The 20,485-nt window shown below is 48.6% G+C and overlaps 1 protein-coding gene and 1 non-coding gene across 3 annotated transcripts in view; one reads left to right on the plus strand and one right to left on the minus strand.

Moving 5' to 3' along the window:
• The window catches only part of CNOT1 (CCR4-NOT transcription complex subunit 1), a 70,054-nt gene that overhangs the window by 43,012 nt on the left and 6,557 nt on the right, over positions 1 to 20,485 (minus strand). Inside the window, exons 2-21 of one of the 2 annotated variants that reach the window (XM_063945850.1) lie at positions 11,298 to 11,554; positions 10,942 to 11,049; positions 10,440 to 10,538; positions 10,268 to 10,336; positions 9,946 to 10,000; positions 9,224 to 9,427; positions 8,970 to 9,138; positions 7,861 to 7,987; positions 7,678 to 7,788; positions 7,416 to 7,586; positions 7,206 to 7,333; positions 6,885 to 7,125; positions 6,684 to 6,803; positions 6,440 to 6,562; positions 6,209 to 6,360; positions 5,978 to 6,128; positions 5,662 to 5,863; positions 5,440 to 5,568; positions 5,233 to 5,357; positions 3,938 to 4,224 (exon numbers count right to left, since the gene is read on the minus strand). In XM_063945850.1, the coding sequence (XP_063801920.1) occupies positions 3,938 to 4,224; positions 5,233 to 5,357; positions 5,440 to 5,568; positions 5,662 to 5,863; positions 5,978 to 6,128; positions 6,209 to 6,360; positions 6,440 to 6,562; positions 6,684 to 6,803; positions 6,885 to 7,125; positions 7,206 to 7,333; positions 7,416 to 7,586; positions 7,678 to 7,788; positions 7,861 to 7,987; positions 8,970 to 9,138; positions 9,224 to 9,427; positions 9,946 to 10,000; positions 10,268 to 10,336; positions 10,440 to 10,538; positions 10,942 to 11,049; positions 11,298 to 11,399 (2,873 nt within the window). In that variant the 5' untranslated portion in view covers positions 11,400 to 11,554. Of the gene's footprint in view, positions 1 to 3,937; positions 4,225 to 5,232; positions 5,358 to 5,439; positions 5,569 to 5,661; positions 5,864 to 5,977; positions 6,129 to 6,208; positions 6,361 to 6,439; positions 6,563 to 6,683; positions 6,804 to 6,884; positions 7,126 to 7,205; positions 7,334 to 7,415; positions 7,587 to 7,677; positions 7,789 to 7,860; positions 7,988 to 8,969; positions 9,139 to 9,223; positions 9,473 to 9,945; positions 10,001 to 10,267; positions 10,337 to 10,439; positions 10,539 to 10,941; positions 11,050 to 11,297; positions 11,555 to 20,485 lie in introns of both variants that reach the window. The other variant, XM_063945849.1, reaches the window with a different exon arrangement.
• On the plus strand, positions 323 to 436 carry LOC134971044 (U5 spliceosomal RNA). The gene has a single exon (XR_010190198.1). It is a non-coding gene; the product is annotated as a U5 spliceosomal RNA (small nuclear RNA).

Raw genomic sequence — 20,485 nt, forward strand, 5'->3', positions numbered from 1 at the left:
CAAAGACTTTTACCTACTACACCAGCAAGAACAAATGTACATCTAGTAATTAGTGCAAAACACGCACACTAGCGGTACATTGGTGTATTCACCTATTAAGAATAAAGATGTGTTTTCAATTTAGTTCGCCACCCTTCACTCGCGTTTCCCACAGAGGAACAAGGGTGCATATACTCTGGACTACAGTCGCAGAGGGTCAGGATTTGTAGTTAAAATTAGCGACAAAGGTTCTAAAACACGACAGTTTGCGGTCGATAAATGTCCTAGAACTCTGTGCATTTTACAATGCAATACATGATTCGCTTTCAGTCTGACCAGGGATATACTCTGGTTTCTCTTCAGAACGAATAAATCTTTCGCCTTTTACTAAAGATTTCCGTGGAGGGGAACAACCGTGAGTTTCATGTAAATTTTTGATGCCTGCCTCACGCTGGCCTTTAGCAGTCAAACAAGGCAACGGCAGTTGCATACAAGTGAGAACCAAGAAGCCGCATGGCAATGCGGCATGAGAACCAAGAAGCCGCATGGCAATGCGGCATGTGACTCAAATCCTCAATGGCTCAGAACACCATTATGTGAAAATGTCAAGAGATCATTCCGTGAGTGGACATCTGTTAGACAGAGGATCTCACCCGTCAGGATTTGGATCTTGAAAACTGGACATTAAATCCACAGGTGTGTCATATGTGAGTCCACAGAAGGGGGTTACCCTCAAGTATACAGGATGGCATCTCGCCACAATTAGAAAAGATCAGTATGTGTACAAAACAGATCACAAGGGCAGTGGCGGTGGAGTCTCTCACATTCGTGTGGTCATTCAGCATCGGGTATCTGGCTCTACCATTTTCCACTGCTCTCTCTCCGTTGCCAAAACGGATCATAAGACAGTTCGTCACAACATACTGGTGGTATCTCATGGGTTTCGGAGAAGTTTGCTTCTCGAATTTTAAAGGAATACTGGCACACGATCTTGGCCCGCTCATAATACGTCCAACCTGTTACATCAGGGAACGTTCGTTTACCCATAGTTACCTAGGTACCTATTATCTATGTACCGCAGCTGCGGCTGACAGGGTGAGGGTTCAGACCGCCCTCTTAAGAAATAGAGCATTACAGTATCGGTTATACTAACCATGTTACGAGCTAGTAAGTCGCTTAAGGCAGCTCATTATTACGAAATAGAGCATTACAGTATCGGTTATACCAACCATGTTACGAGCTAGTAAGCCGCTTAAGGCAGCTCATTATTACAAAATTTCGTGTGCTTACATAGGTTGTAAACCTTGGAAGTTTCCAACATCATCCTTCAAGTTACCCGTATTCTGTTAAACGGGGTGGCATGGAAAACTGCGTTGATCTACACTAAGAGTGCAGGTATCTGTGTGGTAAACTTATTTTCAAAGACGTTTGCCTCTATTTGCGTCTGTACACATCTTTCTACAAGGTGTCATCAAAGTTCAGACTCTATTTATCCCACCTACAGCGCCAGGCGACTTGAGGTTGGGTTCAGTTTTCTTACAGTTTTCATATTTTGAACCCTTTCAACAAATGGGAATTAAGTTTCTCACTTTGGAAAACAATTTTCTTATAGTCTTGGCTTCGGCAAGGGTTTTGTTTTCATATTTGGGTGCCTTGTATTCCAAGCCACCGTATTTGAGTTTTCTCATGACAAAGCAGATCTTCGGACGAATCACGCTTTCGTATTCTTCACATCAATATACCAATAGGGGTTCCTGTGTGGACAGCACATTTTAGAATTCTGAATGTGGTACACGCATTACGCGTTTATATGCCGAACGTCAACAGTACGTGATATGAATACGTTGTTTGTTCTCTAGGATACTGCCAACTGGGGTTAACCAGTTTCTCAGCAGACATTATCCAGTTGGGTAATAATAATGACTACAAGTCAGGTTTACCTTAAGGCTAAGTTACAATCGCCTACGTCAGTAATAGCTCATCCCACAGGTTCTGTGGGAATGTCAGACCCAGTGGGTCGTGGAGTGTCTAAAACGCGGCTATATAGCCTTCATGTGCACCATGTTTGTGCACGTTTACACGTTATAAATGGTGGCGCCATCAGCATCTAGCTTTGGCCTGCCTACTGTTACAAGTATCAAACAGCTCTCCCGCCCACGAGGGAAGCTTTGGTACGTCCCAAGAGTACTCCAGTGACCCCTAGTGGATGATAAAGAAAATAGGATTTTGGTACTTACCAGGTAAATCCTTTTCTTTGAATCCATAGGGGGCACTGGACGCCCACCCAGAGCAGTTTTACCTGGGTTATTTTAAGCTCAAGGGAGCTTAGGGTAACAAGTTTTACTTGATTGATATTAAGCTCAGAGGAGCTTATGGTAACACATTTTCACCGATTGGTTCAAATTATAAAGTTCTATCGGTTATGGTGTCAACGGTTTAGTTGACAGTAAGGTTATGGGTCAACATTGTTGTTGTCCGTTATGTTATAGGTATTCTCCATTGTCAACCTCTCTATATCGTTCCTGTTCGCTCAGTAAAAAACACTGAGGTCGTACACTGAGGTACTCGGGGATATGGAGGGGGGGGAGAGTCCTAAATTTGAATATTCAGTGCCTTTGTTCGGCTACGCCCGTCCATATCCCAAGAGTACTCCAGTGCCCCCTATGGATTCAAAGAAAAGGATTTACCTGGTAAGTACCAAAATCCTATTTTCTCCCAAGCAGAGGGCTGATTTTAGGACAGAGAGAACCCTAAAACCTCTGAGCCTATAACTGCTCTCTACCAGCTGGATGAGTGCCTCCAGGACAGCGCAGCACAGGGCCTCAGGTGAGTAGCCGTCAGACCGCCATCTGGTCCCCAGGTATTGGGCAGAAGCTGCTGTGCACCGTAACAAAGCGTACCCAAATGTAAGGGCAGCTTAGATGAGCCCCAGCATTAGTGACCCCCATAGGATGTATGGTAATATGGGATTTCAGGACTTGCAGTATCCGAGCCCAGCTCTTCCATCCTTACACACCGGTGCTCCTGTAAAGGCACCTATGGGAATGCTTACCAACATTTTACCATTCTCCCTGAACCGCACGCAGAAAACAGCAATCCCTGCAGGAATAGGATACAGGAGGGCGACGCTCCTATATGAACCGTACATACTTAAGTGTCAGAGTCGCCAACCGTTTAAGAGGCCATTATAAATGGAATACTCTGCTTTATATCACATACCCCTCAGGGTGAATTTACAGGGTCCTGGAGAAGAGGATACACACTCAGAACACTAGAACTAACGCCACTTGAGCTGCTGTGACATCACTGCTCCCTCCACTGTGTATTAACCTACATAGCCACAAGCAAGTCTTCCAAGGGGTTGGGTAAATAACTCCGGCTGCCGGGATCACGGAGCAGAATGCGCTCGCCACGGGTTCTATTCCCACTCTATGGATGTTTTTAACTGACAGCATTTTTTTTTTTTTTTAAGAGTTCGAGGTCCTGGCATCGGCATGCCGACCGCTGGGATTCCAAGCGCCGGTAACCTAACTGCATCCCCTTCCAGAATGACCCGCAAACACTGCTCCTCCCTTACTGCACAGCAGCCTGCCGCAGAGGAACAACTACCGCGGCTATAGCTACGTACTCCGTGTAACACACGTGCTTTTGTACAAACCAATCCGCGGTCTACAGGATCACACAGGTTTATCCCTTCATTCACAAAACATTTCTCCTGCGATGCATTTACCAGTACATATATTAATACCCGTCATAGTAGCCACTGAGCCCATATATACTAATCCACAGGAGTGGTACCCAGCAGCAAAAGATGCCACGCAACCATCAGCCACTGTGAGGCACCAGTGGCTGGGGGGGGATGGGTGTAAGCTGGACACGGGGCGGATAGGTGTAAGCTGGATACGGGGGGGGGGGGGGGGGGGAGAGATAGGTGTAAGCTGGATACGGAGAGACCTACCTGTTTTTAAACCTATCTAGTGCAGCTATTCCAAAGAAATACATTTTGGATCCAAAAGGTTTGCGTAGTGCTTCCAGTACATAACGCAGTGCCAGTCCTAGAGCCATGTATGTGACAAGTCCCTTCTCTATGATTCCTCCGAACAGGCAGGCTGTTATATGTAGTTCTTTGTCCGGGTACTGAGGGAAAAAGCGATATTCTTCAAACAAGTTCCTCAGCATGCAGTTGAAAACTTCCCGCTCCCGCTTTATGTTTGAGTCTTTAAATCGCTGCAGCATTTCCAGCACCTGCAAGAGAACACGCAGAGTTACAATCGTGACACGCGGCGGATGACCCTTAGCGGTAAGGTCAGACACATGGGGCACTGGTGCTGGGGAGATGCCTACCTGGCCTGGGAATAATGCTGCGGGCAGCTCTACCCCTGCACAGCGAGAGGCTGTATACCCCTCTGGAACACCACGCTGAGGATGACCCTTAGCGGTAAGGTCAGACACATGGGGCACTGGTGCTGGGGAGAAGCCTACCTGGCCTGGGAATAATGCTGCGGGCAGTTATACCCCTGCACAGCGAGAGGCTGTATACCCCTCTGGAACACCACGCTGAGGATGACCCTTAGCGGTAAGGTCAGACACATGGGGCACTGGTGCTGGGGAGATGCCTACCTGGCCTGGGAATAATGCGGCGGGCAGTTCTACCCCTGCACAGCGAGAGGCTGTATACCCCTCTGGAACACCACGCTGAGGATGACCCTTAGCGGTAAGGTCAGACACATGGGGCACTGGTGCTGGGGAGATGCCTACCTGGCCTGGGAATAATGCTGCGGGCAGCTCTACCCCTGCACAGCGAGAGGCTGTATACCCCTCTGGAACACCACGCTGAGGATGACCCTTAGCGGTAAGGTCAGACACATGGGGCACTGGTGCTGGGGAGATGCCTACCTGGCCTGGGAATAATGCTGCGGGCAGCTCTACTCCTGCACAGCGAGAGGCTGTATACCCCTCTGGAACACCACGCTGAGGATGACCCTTAGCGGTAAGGTCAGACACATGGGGCACTGGTGCTGGGGAGATGCCTACCTGGCCTGGGAATAATGCTGCGGGCAGTTCTACCCCTGCACAGCGCGAGGCTGTATAACCCTCTGGGACACCACTCTGCGGATGACCCTTAGCGATAGGGTCAGGCACAAGGGGTGCTGGGGAAATTTCTGACGCCAAAGGACTTTAGAACAGCACTTCCCATCCCTGTGCTCACATGTAAACCTACTACAGGGATTTGCTAAAGCTCTGAACACTTACCTCGTCCACTGACATGGTGGGGTGTGGAGGCTGGTTGTAGATCCTCTGAAAGTAGCTGTTTGCCTCGTCGTCTATCTCTTTAGTAAAGTGCTGGTTAGCCTCGGGCCACACCTGAGATAGATCCGCTAGGAGACAGCAGAGCTCAGTAAGACGTCATGTATGCTATAATATAAGGATAGGGACTGTGACGGGATTAGGGTAACTCACTCTGCTGGAATGTGGGCTGATTGAGACTAGAAGTGCTAAGTTTCCTTTGTCCAAACGGATCATTATTCACGGCAGGAAGCCCCAGGCCTCCCGTGCCCATCCCGCTCAGACTGCCCGTCCCCAGCCCACCTGCACAGGTACATAGAATATTACAGACATGAGGAGCATTCAGCGCGGCGGACACCTACAACCCCAGATCTGGGTGCAGAGGGACGACATTACCTGGTAGCTGGGATGAGAGGCCTCCCAGGCCGCTGAAGGCGGTGGATTGGTTTGGAGTGGTGAGCGGTGGAAATGCTTTTGCTGGTGACTGAGGGGTGCTGAAAGCGGAGCCCAGGTTGGGAGGGAAAGCTGGAAGGCTCTGTGTGTGAGGTGCAGCAGTAGCAGCAAGGTTAAGAGAGGCCATCGCGGCGATGGGGTCAATCTGGAGAAAGTCAGACAAGGGTAGGGAGGGAAAGTAGCATTAAGGCAAAATCACGTCCACAGAGACACCATAGCAGGAGATCCACTCTCTGCATACAACTACAGAAGTACTTACCTGTACCGGGGAAATGGCATCCAAGCTACTGGTGCTGGGAGGACGGCCTTTCGGCATCACCCCAGGAGGCGGCTGCCGGGCCTTATTCACCACATTGCTACAGTTGGCAACCATGGTAAGAATGGTTTCCGACAGCTCCTGGGACACGCTCCTACAGAAGAAGGAGGAAGAAAGTGTAATGTCCCCGCACAGAGACAACGATAGTCCACACCTTACAGAAGAGGGACTTACCCCGCACAGGCCTGGAGACACGCCAGCATAGTGGCCAGGGTTTCCGGCGGAAGCTGGGCGCTCTTCGGCTGATCTTTCTCTGGAGCCAGGCCGCCCAGTATGGAAGGACAGCGCCGTTTGAGGAACGTCATGCAGGCCTGGACAAAGGGCTCCTGAGAACAAGAAAGAACCTTCAGCACAGAGCACAGTCGTATGGGCGACATGGAAAGGACAGCGTAAAGACTGCATTACCCCATGCTCCCGGATTTTATCCGTCAGCCACTTGTCCAGTTTGAGGTATTCCCGTCGGGAGGCGAGTGCAGCGAGGTCAATAACAAAGGCAAACGGAGTACCATTCAGCAGCATTGACAAGGCCTGCGGGGAGGACAGAGGAAGTCACATGTATTCCCCACAGGAAGTGCTTTCATAAAACCACCACCAGACTGGACCAACCGACACCCCAGGATACAGACAGCCTCCGTACTACAGGGCCTACCTTCAAGTCCTGGGCCACATCAAGTATACGGGAGAGCCGAGCCTGGTCGTACTGCTCACCCCGCATGTACCACTCTGCCATGGCGTGCATGATCAGCTGGCGGATGGAGGGAGACTGGCCCTAGGGGGAAGAGAACGATTAGCACACAGCCATCTTCAGGCAACTACAGGCATCCACAGGAATGAGGAGCAGCACACTCACCTGGCCGTGCCATGCATAGTGCAAAATGATAGCAGAGTTGGGGTGGTTGCCAAGGAATATGGGCATGAGTGTGGAGATGAGCTCGTGCCGCAGGGTGTGCCAGGAGGTGTTTATCTGGAGTAAGGCCAGTACCAGCATATCCGGACAGTGCTTGATAGGATAACCGAAGAGCTGTTTCACCTGCTCATACTGTCCCACCTCAGCCAGCCGAAGTAGGGACTCTATCAGGTCCAGGCTTTTCCTGCAGGAGAAGAACAGGACTGGGTTAGAACAAGCAGAATTACCAACCGGGCAGAAGAGCCATGGGCAACGGTGAATTACCACGTCGCTATCTCCCGATTGTCATCCTCAGGGGGAGCCTTCAGTATATCCGTGGCAACCGCGTGGCAGGGGTAGTCCGCAAAGCAGAAGATATCGGGATTCATCAGGGAATACTGGATGAAGGAGAGCTGGAGGAGGAGGGAAACACAATGTATCACAGATACCATGATCCTGGAGGACAACCTGCTGACTGTACATATCCGACGTTACCTGGCCCTCTGCATGTTTCCAAGGCCGGTAGATCAGATCTACCGGGAACACGTCCATGCCAAGCCCCCGCTGCACACCATATACCACCGTCTGAAGCCCTTTGCTATCGCGGATGAGGAACACCGGATTATCCAGTTCATAGGTCACCTCCTTAAAGTTCAAGGTGGGATTCTGCACAGCGAGAATACAAATAGTGTCACACCAGCCACAGTTCCACCTACGTCCATGCCACGTTACTGAAGATGGAGTGGGGGGCTCTCACCAGCTCTTTCACAACATCTATGAAGACCTCCACGTTCCAGGTGTGGGCCTGTACGCCATCATTCTTGTCTTTCCCGTCACTCCAGATTCCGCTGCCTGGGGAGGAGATGGACTGCAAACAGAAAGCACAAGTCAGCGGCAGCCCATTCACAACGGCCTCCCACCACTAGGCCACTAGCCTCACCTGTAAGGAGATGCCGTCCGTCAGCCCGGTGTGTGTGCGTGCCATCATCCCCAGCACACGGGCAACCTGCACAGCAGTCACTTCGCGGACGCCAAACTGGACAATGATATTGCGGCATTCTTCCACGCTGTAAACGGAGCAGAGATACAGGACTGTTACATACCCGGCCCTGACACTGGGTATCCTTCATACTAGAGAGTACAGATACCCAGGTACAGAGATACAGGACTGTTACATACCCAGCCCTGACACTGGGTATCCTTCATAATAGAGTACCGATACCCAGGTACAGAGATACAGGACTGTTACATACCCGGCCCTGACACTGGGTATCCTTCATACTAGAGAGTACCGATACCCAGGTACAGAGATACAGGACTGTTACATACCCGGCCCTGACACTGGGTATCCTTCATACTAGAGGAGTACCGATACCCAGGTGCGGAGATACAGGACTGTTACATACCCTGCCCTGACTGGCTATCTTCCATACTAGAGAGTACCGATACCCTAGTGCAGAGATACAGGACTTTTACATACACTCTGCTCTGACACTGCGCATCTTCCATACTAAAGAGTACCGATACCCAGTGCCAGAGCAGGGTATGTAACAGTCCTGTATCGCTGCACCTTGGTATGTACCCTGCCCCTACACCGGGTATCATCCATAAAAGAGTACTAATACCCAGGGGCATAAATACAGGACTGTGTTACATACTCTGCTCCTACACTGGGCAGCATCTATATAAGACATCCTGTATTTATGCCCCTGGGCATCTGTACTGTGTTACATACCCTGCTCCTACACTGGGCAGCATCTATATAAGACGTCCTGTATTTATGCCCCTGGGTATCTGTACTGTGTTACATACTCTGCTCCTACACTGGGCAGCATCTATATAAAAGACAGTACAGACACCCAGAGGCAGAGATACAGGACTGTTCGCCTACATAGTGTATCATCCCTACAAGAAGGTGTACAGCTACCCTGGGGACGTCCCTTCATAAAATACATGGAGGGTTAATCCTGGAGGCCTTCCCCTGCCATGAGCCACCCACCCTAAGGCGTGCCCCCAACATCCCTCCTATGTATGGAGAAACGCACCCACCTGGTACAGAAGCTGTAACCCACTTCCTGCATAAAGTCTGCTAGAGAACTGTCCATCACGGTCTTGGTGATCCCTCCAGAATCAGACAGAATCCGCTCCATTAAGATGTCCCGTTTTTCAGGGTAGAGGAGTGGTGCAAGCACCACCGGACAGCGCTCCTGGGGGAAATCTGACAACAGCACACCGTAAGAACCGTGTATAGCGTGCACAGGAGGCTGGACAGAGCCATCTGCGCAATAATGCCCACATCATACCTCTGCGCAGGGTCTTCAGAAAAGCAACAATCTGCTCCTGTCCGACCCCGAAGGCTCCCTTCTGGCCGAAAAGGAGATTGGAGAGGAGGAGGTGCAGGACCTCTATGGCGATGTCTTGAAATCCACCTTCTTGGCTGCCACCAACGTCCACGTCAACGTATGAGCGCAAGAGATCCGGGAGCTTCTGCTTAACGAACTGCGCGGCTAGAGGGAACATTTCCGGGAGAGTCTTTATAGCACATGAGTAGACTAGAGGGTACAAAAGAGAAGCTCTTGCCATGCATTCAACTCAGTGGAAGCTGCCAAGAACGCTGTACCTAAGGGAAAGGGTCCCCTCTGCATTTTAAGGCCAGCTGCTTTACAGCACAAGTTGGCCCCAGTGTCATATCCCAATACTGATCCCAAGGAACTGCTTTAGATGGCAATACTCTGAGCCCCGGTGTTGCGTACTTTTACTGGGGGCTCATGTGAGGCGTAGACTTCACCACATCAAATTTAGATTTAGCGTTGAAGACGTTGGATCACGCCATGGTGATGGGGCAGCCAGGTTTGCACATCACATGAGATTGCCATGCCGACAGCTGCGTAGTTACCCCCACCGAACACAGTGACCCATCTATATACCACCTCCCTAAGTGCATTACTATGCACACCACCCAGACGGGGAACAAGCCTTTGCAGTAACCCAATTACACTTTGTAACCATATATAAACAATCTTACCAAACCCCCGCAAGTCGAAGCTGGAAGAGTTGAGAAGAGCCAATCCAAAGATGACCTGAAATAAAACAGACACCTGATCAGTGGGACCACCCATGCCTGGCCACTTCAGGACTCAACCGCCCTCACTCACACTAAACCATAATGCTTCACGTCACCACTAACATGCTCCACCTAATACGCTGCGCAGAGTAACAAAGGCCAAGAGCCCTGTATGGCGACCTCAGGGAACCCATTACGCTACGCTCTAACTTGTAAACATACAGGGCGACATCAGGCGAGACAGCACAGACCACCGCCAACCTGGGGAGAACATCGCACTTACTTCCTGGACTTTACTGAGCTTCAGAACCTTACTCAGCTGGGCGAAGAGGTGAGGCGATGGCTTCAGGCTCTAAAAAATAAATAAAAAATAAATAAATAAGAGAACATACCCAGGAATGAAACCTAATACACAATACAGTCATGGACACAACAGTTCCGGTTATTCTCCTCACCTTCTGATAGTGCAATGGATTGTCAATGGCGTAGGAGAGTGTGGAGATGAAGCTCGGCTTGGTTATCAGGGATGCGCACTCCTGGATCAGAAACTGCGTCTGGAAGAAGAGGGCGATATTGAGCGATCGGCAGAGGTAGTGTTCATTCTAGCACCCTGCACCCTTTCAAAACACGTGCAGTTCCTCTTTTCTGCCTGGAGTGTCGCTCTCTGCTCTGGTGCTTCTCAGAACACTCTGCCCTGTATTTTAGTGCTGAGATACAGAGCAGAGTGTTCTGAGAAGCACCAGAGCAGAGAGCGACACACCAGGCAGGAAAGAGGAACTGCACAAGTTTTGAAAGGTGTAGGGTGCTAGAATGAACACTGCAGAGGTCAGGGCCAAATACAGCCACGTGGTGGGGGCCACACATAGAGCCACTCTAATACAAGATACAACGCACAAGAAATCACAAGAAGGGGTCCTACAGATACAAGTTACGTCTCGTGCCTGATCTGGGCCTTACCTGGTGGAAATCTTTGCCGTTGCTTTTACCATCGCCACTGAAATCCACATGTGAGAAGAGACAGCGTAGCAAGTGCCTGTCTGCCTCCGGACCGTGCCGATTCACAATCTGCAGACACAGGACGGAAACGTTACACAGATCCTGGTGGATTATCCGCTAACAGAGAAATAAAACCCCCAAGTAACGCTGCTCCGTATCAATGTGCAGCAGAACACTGGGCGCAAGTCTATAATCAGAGCTCCAGTGTTAGTACTCAGTCTCCCTCTATGTAGTAACGTGTAATCTCGCAAAGTCTATAGCACGTGTGTGTGGCAGACTACACTCTGATAGCATGCACGATGCGTGTTCCCACTCACGTGTTGTATTTCCAGCTGGCTGGCCCGGTAGTTTTTCTTGGTTAAGTTGTCCACAAGATAGCTGATTTGAGACAAGGCCAGCGAAAGCGAGTCAAGATTCATTGCTGGTTGGGGCGGAAGCAGGCGGCCGAGCCCGGCGCAAAATCACCATTATTCCCCTCTGGTCTCCGCAGACAGGTTAATTTCTTTAAATGACCCAATTTCTGAACAGTGAGAACAGGATCCTCAGAATGTCCTGCCGGTCAGAAACATGGCACCTACAAGAGACGGGCGAGCGGCATGTTACACGACATATATACAGACCAGACTACTAGGCCTTTTATAACGCAATACGCAGATTACTCAGGCTGTACACCACCTACTACACAGAGCCCTCATTCACCAGTCATCACCTTACACAGACTGTGCCCGCTCTACATTACCCACATTTAGGATTTATTTTTCTTTCATAAAAGATAAGTGTGCCAGTCCTTAGTTTAGATAACGGTGTCCAGACCGGACATTTACATAGGCATCATCTAATCTGGGTATTTCGCTAAATATCCCCCCCCCCCCCCGCTGTACCCAGGTATCACATAGGAAATACGGTACACGTTTAATATGCCGGCTGCCAGGATCCCGGTTTCAGGGGCTATTCCTCCCACAGCGTGGGAAGAAAGCCAGTGGTGAGCACTACGAGCTTCCAAGGGGACTCTTTGCGCTCGCCCCGCCGCTGGCATACTGCCGGGATGACGCAGTCGGTATATTGACGGCCAGCATATCATACTGAACCCGGAAATAAGAATCTTGGATGGAATCATGTATTAGTGACACTGAACTAGTGAGCTCTTGGACGCAGAGCATCTCTTATCTACTAACACGCACAAGGTGACCAGCTGCGTCCACCTGTATAAAGTGCAACTGCAACGCGGTTCTATTTGTGTACAGACTTTTTCAGATAACACTTTAACCTTGTAGTTCCAGCCACTAGGGGGCACCGACCTGCACACAATATTCCCATAGATAGAGCACACGTGTTCCTGGATGAGCAGATGCAGCCACTGACAGCTGCAGCCTCGTGCACAATGGCAAACATTAGCCAAACAATGACCACTCCATATCCATGAGCGAGTCCCCCCTCACCACCCAAGCCATGCCTGAGCGGAACCTAATGTGCACCCTGTTACATACACAGCACACCTAGCAGCTGCTGACAGGAGGCAGAGCACAGGCTCCACAACAACATCTGGCCACAGATAATCACTGGAGCCTTGCTTCCAATGTTGGGTGCTCTGCATGGAGCCCGTCAGCTGTTGTGGAACTGCAAATTCCAGCATATCCAGTTACAGCACACTGACAACTGCACCCAACACACAGGCAAGGCCGGATACACACTGGCGGCTGACGTGTAAATGCAAAGAATGCCAGCGTACGGACAACACTCCTCTATCTGCGCAGACCGATTGCCTTTCATACCTGGGGTCAGGCAGTTCGTATGCAGAACCCCAAGAAAGGGACAACGTGGTTCACACACTGCGTATCTAACATAAGGACAACAGGCGAACGCCCTAGCTCAGCACAGACGCCAGGCGTAGGTAACGGAGGACAGTCACTTGTGTTACTCATGTCACCCCGTCATCAGCGACATTAATGAGGAGGAAAGAGCAGAGAAGCCTCGGTACACAGACAATACACCTAGGTACTAAGCTGCTGGGAGCTGGGCCCATTCCCCTTTATATACACTTCTGTCTCCTGCTGTCCGTTCTATCCCCTTGTGCGGCGCTACGAACAATCCTACACCCTGGGTCATTGCACCATCACTGCGCGGAGTCCCACACAGTCAGGATCAGGTCAGGGGGGGTGACGGATGGAGATGCACAGGAAGGTGTCTGAGGGGAGACCCCGAATGTATGCAAATGAGCAGAACTGGGTGACTGCAGACCACATGACATGGACCCACACACAGGTCAGCAGTGATACCGGCCCAGTGACCAGATGTCCGGGCCCCCGAGGGTACCGGCCCAGTGACCCGATGTACGGGCCCCTGAGGGTACCGGCCCAGTGACCGGAGTAAGTGTTCCCGGGCAGCACCCCTGAGGCAGGCACTACATACCTACAGTCTCTCTCCCCTATAGGGACATCACCACCCACAGCTCTACATCCAGAACTAGCGCAATACTCACAATCATATACAGCGGGAAGGATTATAGTAAGTCACCACCTCACCCTGATGTGATAATATAACAGCATGCACCAGACAAGATGACTTGCAGTAGCACACGCCTCTATATAACAGGGGTCCATTCCCATCAGAAAAATAAACCGTTATATCATAACACCATATACAACATAATATACATCAGTGCCATGGGGGCAGTTTATATTTACCACCAGTGACCAGCTCTAGGCACCGGCCTCTGGCTCTTCCTGCAGCTGAGGCATTATACAGCTTCCACCGCAGGCCTGTATATACACATATTACCAGATACACAGCTTCCACCGCAGGCCTGTATATACATATTACCAGATACATAGCTTCCACCGCAGGCCTGTATATACACATATTACCAGATACACAGCTTCCACCGCAGGCCTGTATATACATATTACCAGATACATAGCTTCCACCGCAGGCCTGTATATACACATATTACCAGATACACAGCTTCCACCGCAGGCCTGTATATACACATATTACCAGATACATAGCTTCCACCGCAGGCCTGTATATACACATTACCAGATACACAGCTTCCACCGCAGGCCTGTATATACACATATTACCAGATACACAGCTTCCACCGCAGGCCTGTATATACACATATTACCAGATACACAGCTTCCACCGCAGGCCTGTATATACACTATACCAGATACATAGCTTCCACCGCAGGCCTGTATATACACATTACCAGATACATAGCTTCCACCGCAGGCCTGTATATACACTATACCAGATAAACAGCTTCCACCGCAGGCCTGTATATACACTATACCAGATACATAGCTTCCACCGCAGGCCTGTATATACACTATACCAGATACATAGCTTCCACCGCAGGCCTGTATATACACATATTACCAGATACACAGCTTCCACCGCAGGCCTGTATATACACATATTACCAGATACACAGCTTCCACCGCAGGCCTGTATATACACATATTACCAGATACACAGCTTCCACCGCAGGCCTGTATATACACATATTACCAGATACACCGCAGGCCTGTATATACACATATTACCAGATACACAGCTTCCACCGCAGGCCTGTATATACACATATTACCAGATACATAGCTTCCACCGCAGGCCTGTATATACACATATTACCAGATACATAGCTTCCACCGCAGGCCTGTATATACACATATTACCAGATACACAGCTTCCACCGCAGGCCTGTATATACACATATTACCAGATACATAGCTTCCACCGCAGGCCTGTATATACACATATTACCAGATACATAGCAGTAGCCACAAGACTGTATATACACATACTACCAGATACACAGCTTCCACCGCAGGCCTGTATATACATATTACCAGATACATAGCTTCCACCGCAGGCCTGTATATACACATATTACCAGATACATAGCTTCCACCGCAGGCCTGTATATACACATATTACCAGATACACAGCTTGCACCGCAGGCCTGTATATACACATATTACCAGATACACAGCTTCCACCGCAGGCCTGTATATACACATATTACCAGATACACAGCTTCCACCGCAGGCCTGTATATACACATATTACCAGATACATAGCTTCCACCGCAGGCCTGTATATACACATATTACCAGATACATAGCTTCCACCGCAGGCCTGTATATACACATATTACCAGATACATAGCAGTAGCCACAAGACTGTATATACACATATTACCAGATACACAGCTTCCACCGCAGGCCTGTATATACACATATTACCAGATACATAGCAGTAGCCACAAGACTGTATATACACATACTACCAGATACACAGCTTCCACCGCAGGCCTGTATATACACATATTACCAGATACATAGCTTCCACCGCAGGCCTGTATATACACATATTACCAGATACATAGCAGTAGCCACAAGACTGTATATACACATACTACCAGATACACAGCTTCCACCGCAGGCCTGTATATACACATATTACCAGATACATAGCTTCCACCGCAGGCCTGTATATACACATATTACCAGATACATAGCTTCCACCGCAGGCCTGTATATACACATATTACCAGATACATAGCTTCCACCGCAGGCCTGTATATACACATATTACCAGATACATAGCTTCCACCGCAGGCCTGTATATACACATATTACCAGATACACAGCTTCCACCGCAGGCCTGTATATACACATATTACCAGATACATAGCTTCCACCGCAGGCCTGTATATACACATATTACCAGATACATAGCTTCCACCGCAGGCCTGTATATACACATATTACCAGATACATAGCTTCCACCGCAGGCCTGTATATACACATATTACCAGATACACAGCTTCCACCGCAGGCCTGTATATACACATTACCAGATACACAGCTTCCACCGCAGGCCTGTATATACACATTACCAGATACATAGCTTCCACCGCAGGCCTGTATATACACATATTACCAGATACACAGCTTCCACCGCAGGCCTGTATATACATATATTACCAGATACACAGCTTCCACCGCAGGCCTGTATATACATATATTACCAGATACATAGCTTCCACTGCAGGCCTGTATATACACATATTACCAGATACACAGCTTCCACTACAGGCCTGTATATACATATATTACCAGATACATAGCTTCCACTGCAGGCCTGTATATACACATATTACCAGATACACAGCTTCCACCGCAGGCCTGTATATACACATTACCAGATACACAGCTGCCACCGCAGGCCTGTATATACACATATTACCAGATACACAGCTTCCACTACAGGCCTGTATATACATATATTACCAGATACATAGCTTCCACTGCAGGCCTGTATATACACATATTACCAGATACACAGCTTCCACCGCAGGCCTGTATATACACATTACCAGATACACAGCTGCCACCGCAGGCCTGTATATACACATTACCAGATACATAGCTTCCACCGCAGGCCTGTATATACACATATTACCAGATACATAGCTTCCACCGCAGGCCTGTATATACACATATTACCAGATACACAGCTTCCACCGCAGGCCTGTATATACACATATTACCAGATACACCGCAGGCCTGTATATACACATATTACCAGATACACAGCTTCCACTGCAGGCCTGTATATACACATATTACCAGATACATAGCAGCAGCCACAAGACTGTATATACACATATTACCAGATACACAGCTTCCACCGCAGGCCTGTATATACACATATTACCAGATACATAGCTTCCACCGCAGGCCTGTATATACACATATTACCAGATACACAGCTTGCACCGCAGGCCTGTATATACACATATTACCAGATACACAGCTTCCACCGCAGGCCTGTATATACACATATTACCAGATACACAGCTTCCACCGCAGGCCTGTATATACACATTACCAGATACACAGCTTCCACCGCAGGCCTGTATATACACATATTACCAGATACATAGCAGCAGCCACAGGTCTGTATATACACATTACCAGATACACAGCTTCCACCGCAGGCCTGTATATACACATATTACCAGATACATAGCTTCCACCGCAGGCCTGTATATACACATATTACCAGATACACAGCTTCCACCGCAGGCCTGTATATACACATATATTACCAGATACATAGCTTCCACTGCAGGCCTGTATATACACATATTACCAGATACACAGCTTCCACCGCAGGCCTGTATATACACATATTACCAGATACACAGCTCCCACCGCAGGCCTGTATATACACATTACCAGATACATAGCTTCCACTGCAGGCCTGTATATACATATATTACCAGATACATAGCTTCCACCGCAGGCCTGTATATACACATATTACCAGATACATAGCTTCCATCGCAGGCCTGTATATACACATATTACCAGATACATAGCAGCAGCCACAAGACTGTATATACACATATTACCAGATACATAGCTTCCACCGCAGGCCTGTATATACACATATTACCAGATACACCGCTTCCACCGCAGGCCTGTATATACACATATTACCAGATACATAGCTTCCACCGCAGGCCTGTATATACACATTACCAGATACACAGCTTCCACCGCAGGCCTGTATATACACATATTACCAGATACACAGCTTCCACCGCAGGCCTGTATATACACATATTACCAGATACATAGCAGCAGCCACAAGACTGTATATACACATATTACCAGATACATAGCTTCCACCGCAGGCCTGTATATACACATATTACCAGATACACCGCTTCCACCGCAGGCCTGTATATACACATATTACCAGATACATAGCTTCCACCGCAGGCCTGTATATACACATTACCAGATACACAGCTTCCACCGCAGGCCTGTATATACACATATTACCAGATACATAGCTTCCACCGCAGGCCTGTATATACACATATTACCAGATACACAGCTTCCACCGCAGGCCTGTATATACACATATTACCAGATACACAGCTTCCACCGCAGGCCTGTATATACACATATTACCAGATACACAGCTTCCACCGCAGGCCTGTATATACACATATTACCAGATACATAGCTTCCACCGCAGGCCTGTATATACACATATTACCAGATACACAGCTTCCACCGCAGGCCTGTATATACACATATTACCAGATACACAGCTTCCACCGCAGGCCTGTATATACACATATTACCAGATACACAGCTTCCACCGCAGGCCTGTATATACACATTACCAGATAAACAGCTTCCACCGCAGGTCTGTATATACACATATTACCAGATACACAGCTTCCACCGCAGGCCTGTATATACACATATTACCAGATACATAGCAGCAGCCACAAGACTGTATATACACATATTACCAGATACACAGCTTCCGCCACAGGCCTGTATATACACATATTACCAGATACACAGCTTCCACCGCAGGCCTGTATATACACATATTACCAGATACACAGCTTCCACCGCAGGCCTGTATATACACATATTACCAGATACACAGCTTCCACCGCAGGCCTGTATATACACATTACCAGATACATAGCAGTAGCCACAAGACTGTATATACACATACTACCAGATACACAGCTTCCACCGCAGGCCTGTATATACACATATTACCAGATACATAGCTTCCACCGCAGGCCTGTATATACACATATTACCAGATACATAGCAGCAGCCACAAGACTGTATATACACATATTACCAGATACACAGCTTCCACTGCAGGCCTGTATATACACATATTACCAGATACATAGCAGCAGCCACAAGACTGTATATACACATTACCAGATACACAGCTTCCACCGCAGGCCTATATATACACATATTACCAGATACATAGCTTCCACCGCAGGCCTGTATATACACATTACCAGATACACAGCTTCCACCGCAGGCCTGTATATACACATTACCAGATACGTAGCGGCACTTTCCTACCATTACAGCAGCCGCTGGACTGTATATACACATATTACCAGATACACAGCAGCAGCTGCAGTCCTGTATATACACATATTACCAGATACACAGCAGCAGCCGCAGGCCTGTATATACACATATTACCAGATACACAGCTTCCACTGCAGGCCTGTATATACACATATTACCAGATACATAGCAGCAGCCACAAGACTGTATATACACATTACCAGATACACAGCTTCCACCGCAGGCCTATATATACACATATTACCAGATACATAGCTTCCACCGCAGGCCTGTATATACACATTACCAGATACACAGCTTCCACCGCAGGCCTGTATATACACATTACCAGATACGTAGCGGCACTTTCCTACCATTACAGCAGCCGCTGGACTGTATATACACATATTACCAGATACACAGCAGCAGCTGCAGTCCTGTATATACACATATTACCAGATACGTAGCAGCAGGGGCACTTTGCTACCATTACAGCAGCCGCAGGCCTGTATATACACATTACCAGATACACAGCAGCAGCCGCTGGACTATATATACACATTACCAGATACACAGCAGCAGCCGCTGGACTGTATATACACATTACCAGAAACACAGCAGCAGCCGCTGGACTATATATACACATTACCAGATACACAGCAGCAGCCGCTGGACTGTATATACACATTACCAGAAACATAGCAGCAGCCGCAGGCCTGTATATACACATATTACCAGATACATAGCAGCAGCTGCAGGCCTGTATATATACACACACTACCAGATACATAGCAGCAGGGACACTTTCCTACCATTACAGTCAGGCGACAACTTGCAGGCAGACTCTGTGTTTCAGGAAATAACTAATAATCATATATAGGGCTCAATTCAGTTATGTGTGAGTTGGCGCCGCAACAGAGTCTAAATGCCGGAAACGGCACCTGAACCAGCCCCCTCGCTGCCTGAAAACACCAAATTTTGTAAACAGCACTATGGAGCTGAAAACTAAATTATACGAGTCCGAAGGTATGGCAAGTGCGAGACATAGCTAAACATATCACAAGGACATTTGAATTGACCCCGTAGTATTGTACTACAGGTAACTAGAGGAGGTGATAAAAGGCAAGTGATTAGCTGGCATCCACTAATCCTCAGCTTCCTGCTTGTGTGTGGCACAGTGCTGGCACTGCTCTCTACGAGACTGACCAGCATCTTATCCCCCTGTGCATGCACAGCTTTCCCCTGGGGATTCCATTTTCCACCCACACCACACAAAACATGATGAAAGTTGGGTGCTGACCAAGTTAACAGAGTAGGGAATAAGGATTGCAAGCCCTATTGGGACAGTGACCGGGGGGACCAGGCCAGACTCTGCTGGGCATCGTTGTGTGTCTCGGGTACACTGTCATACTGATACAGGAAAGTCTTCCCCACATTGATACCGCAGAGCTGTAATCTCACCAGTCCCCAGACCAGTCACTGATGGGCCTCGCTGTGTGTCCCGGGGGCACTGTCATACTGATACAGGAGGGGCCTGCCCCACATTGATACCACAGAGCTGTAATCTCACCAGTCCCCAGACC

This window comes from Pseudophryne corroboree, chromosome 11 (assembly GCF_028390025.1).
Source record: "Pseudophryne corroboree isolate aPseCor3 chromosome 11, aPseCor3.hap2, whole genome shotgun sequence".
Lineage (NCBI taxonomy): Eukaryota > Metazoa > Chordata > Amphibia > Anura > Myobatrachidae > Pseudophryne > Pseudophryne corroboree.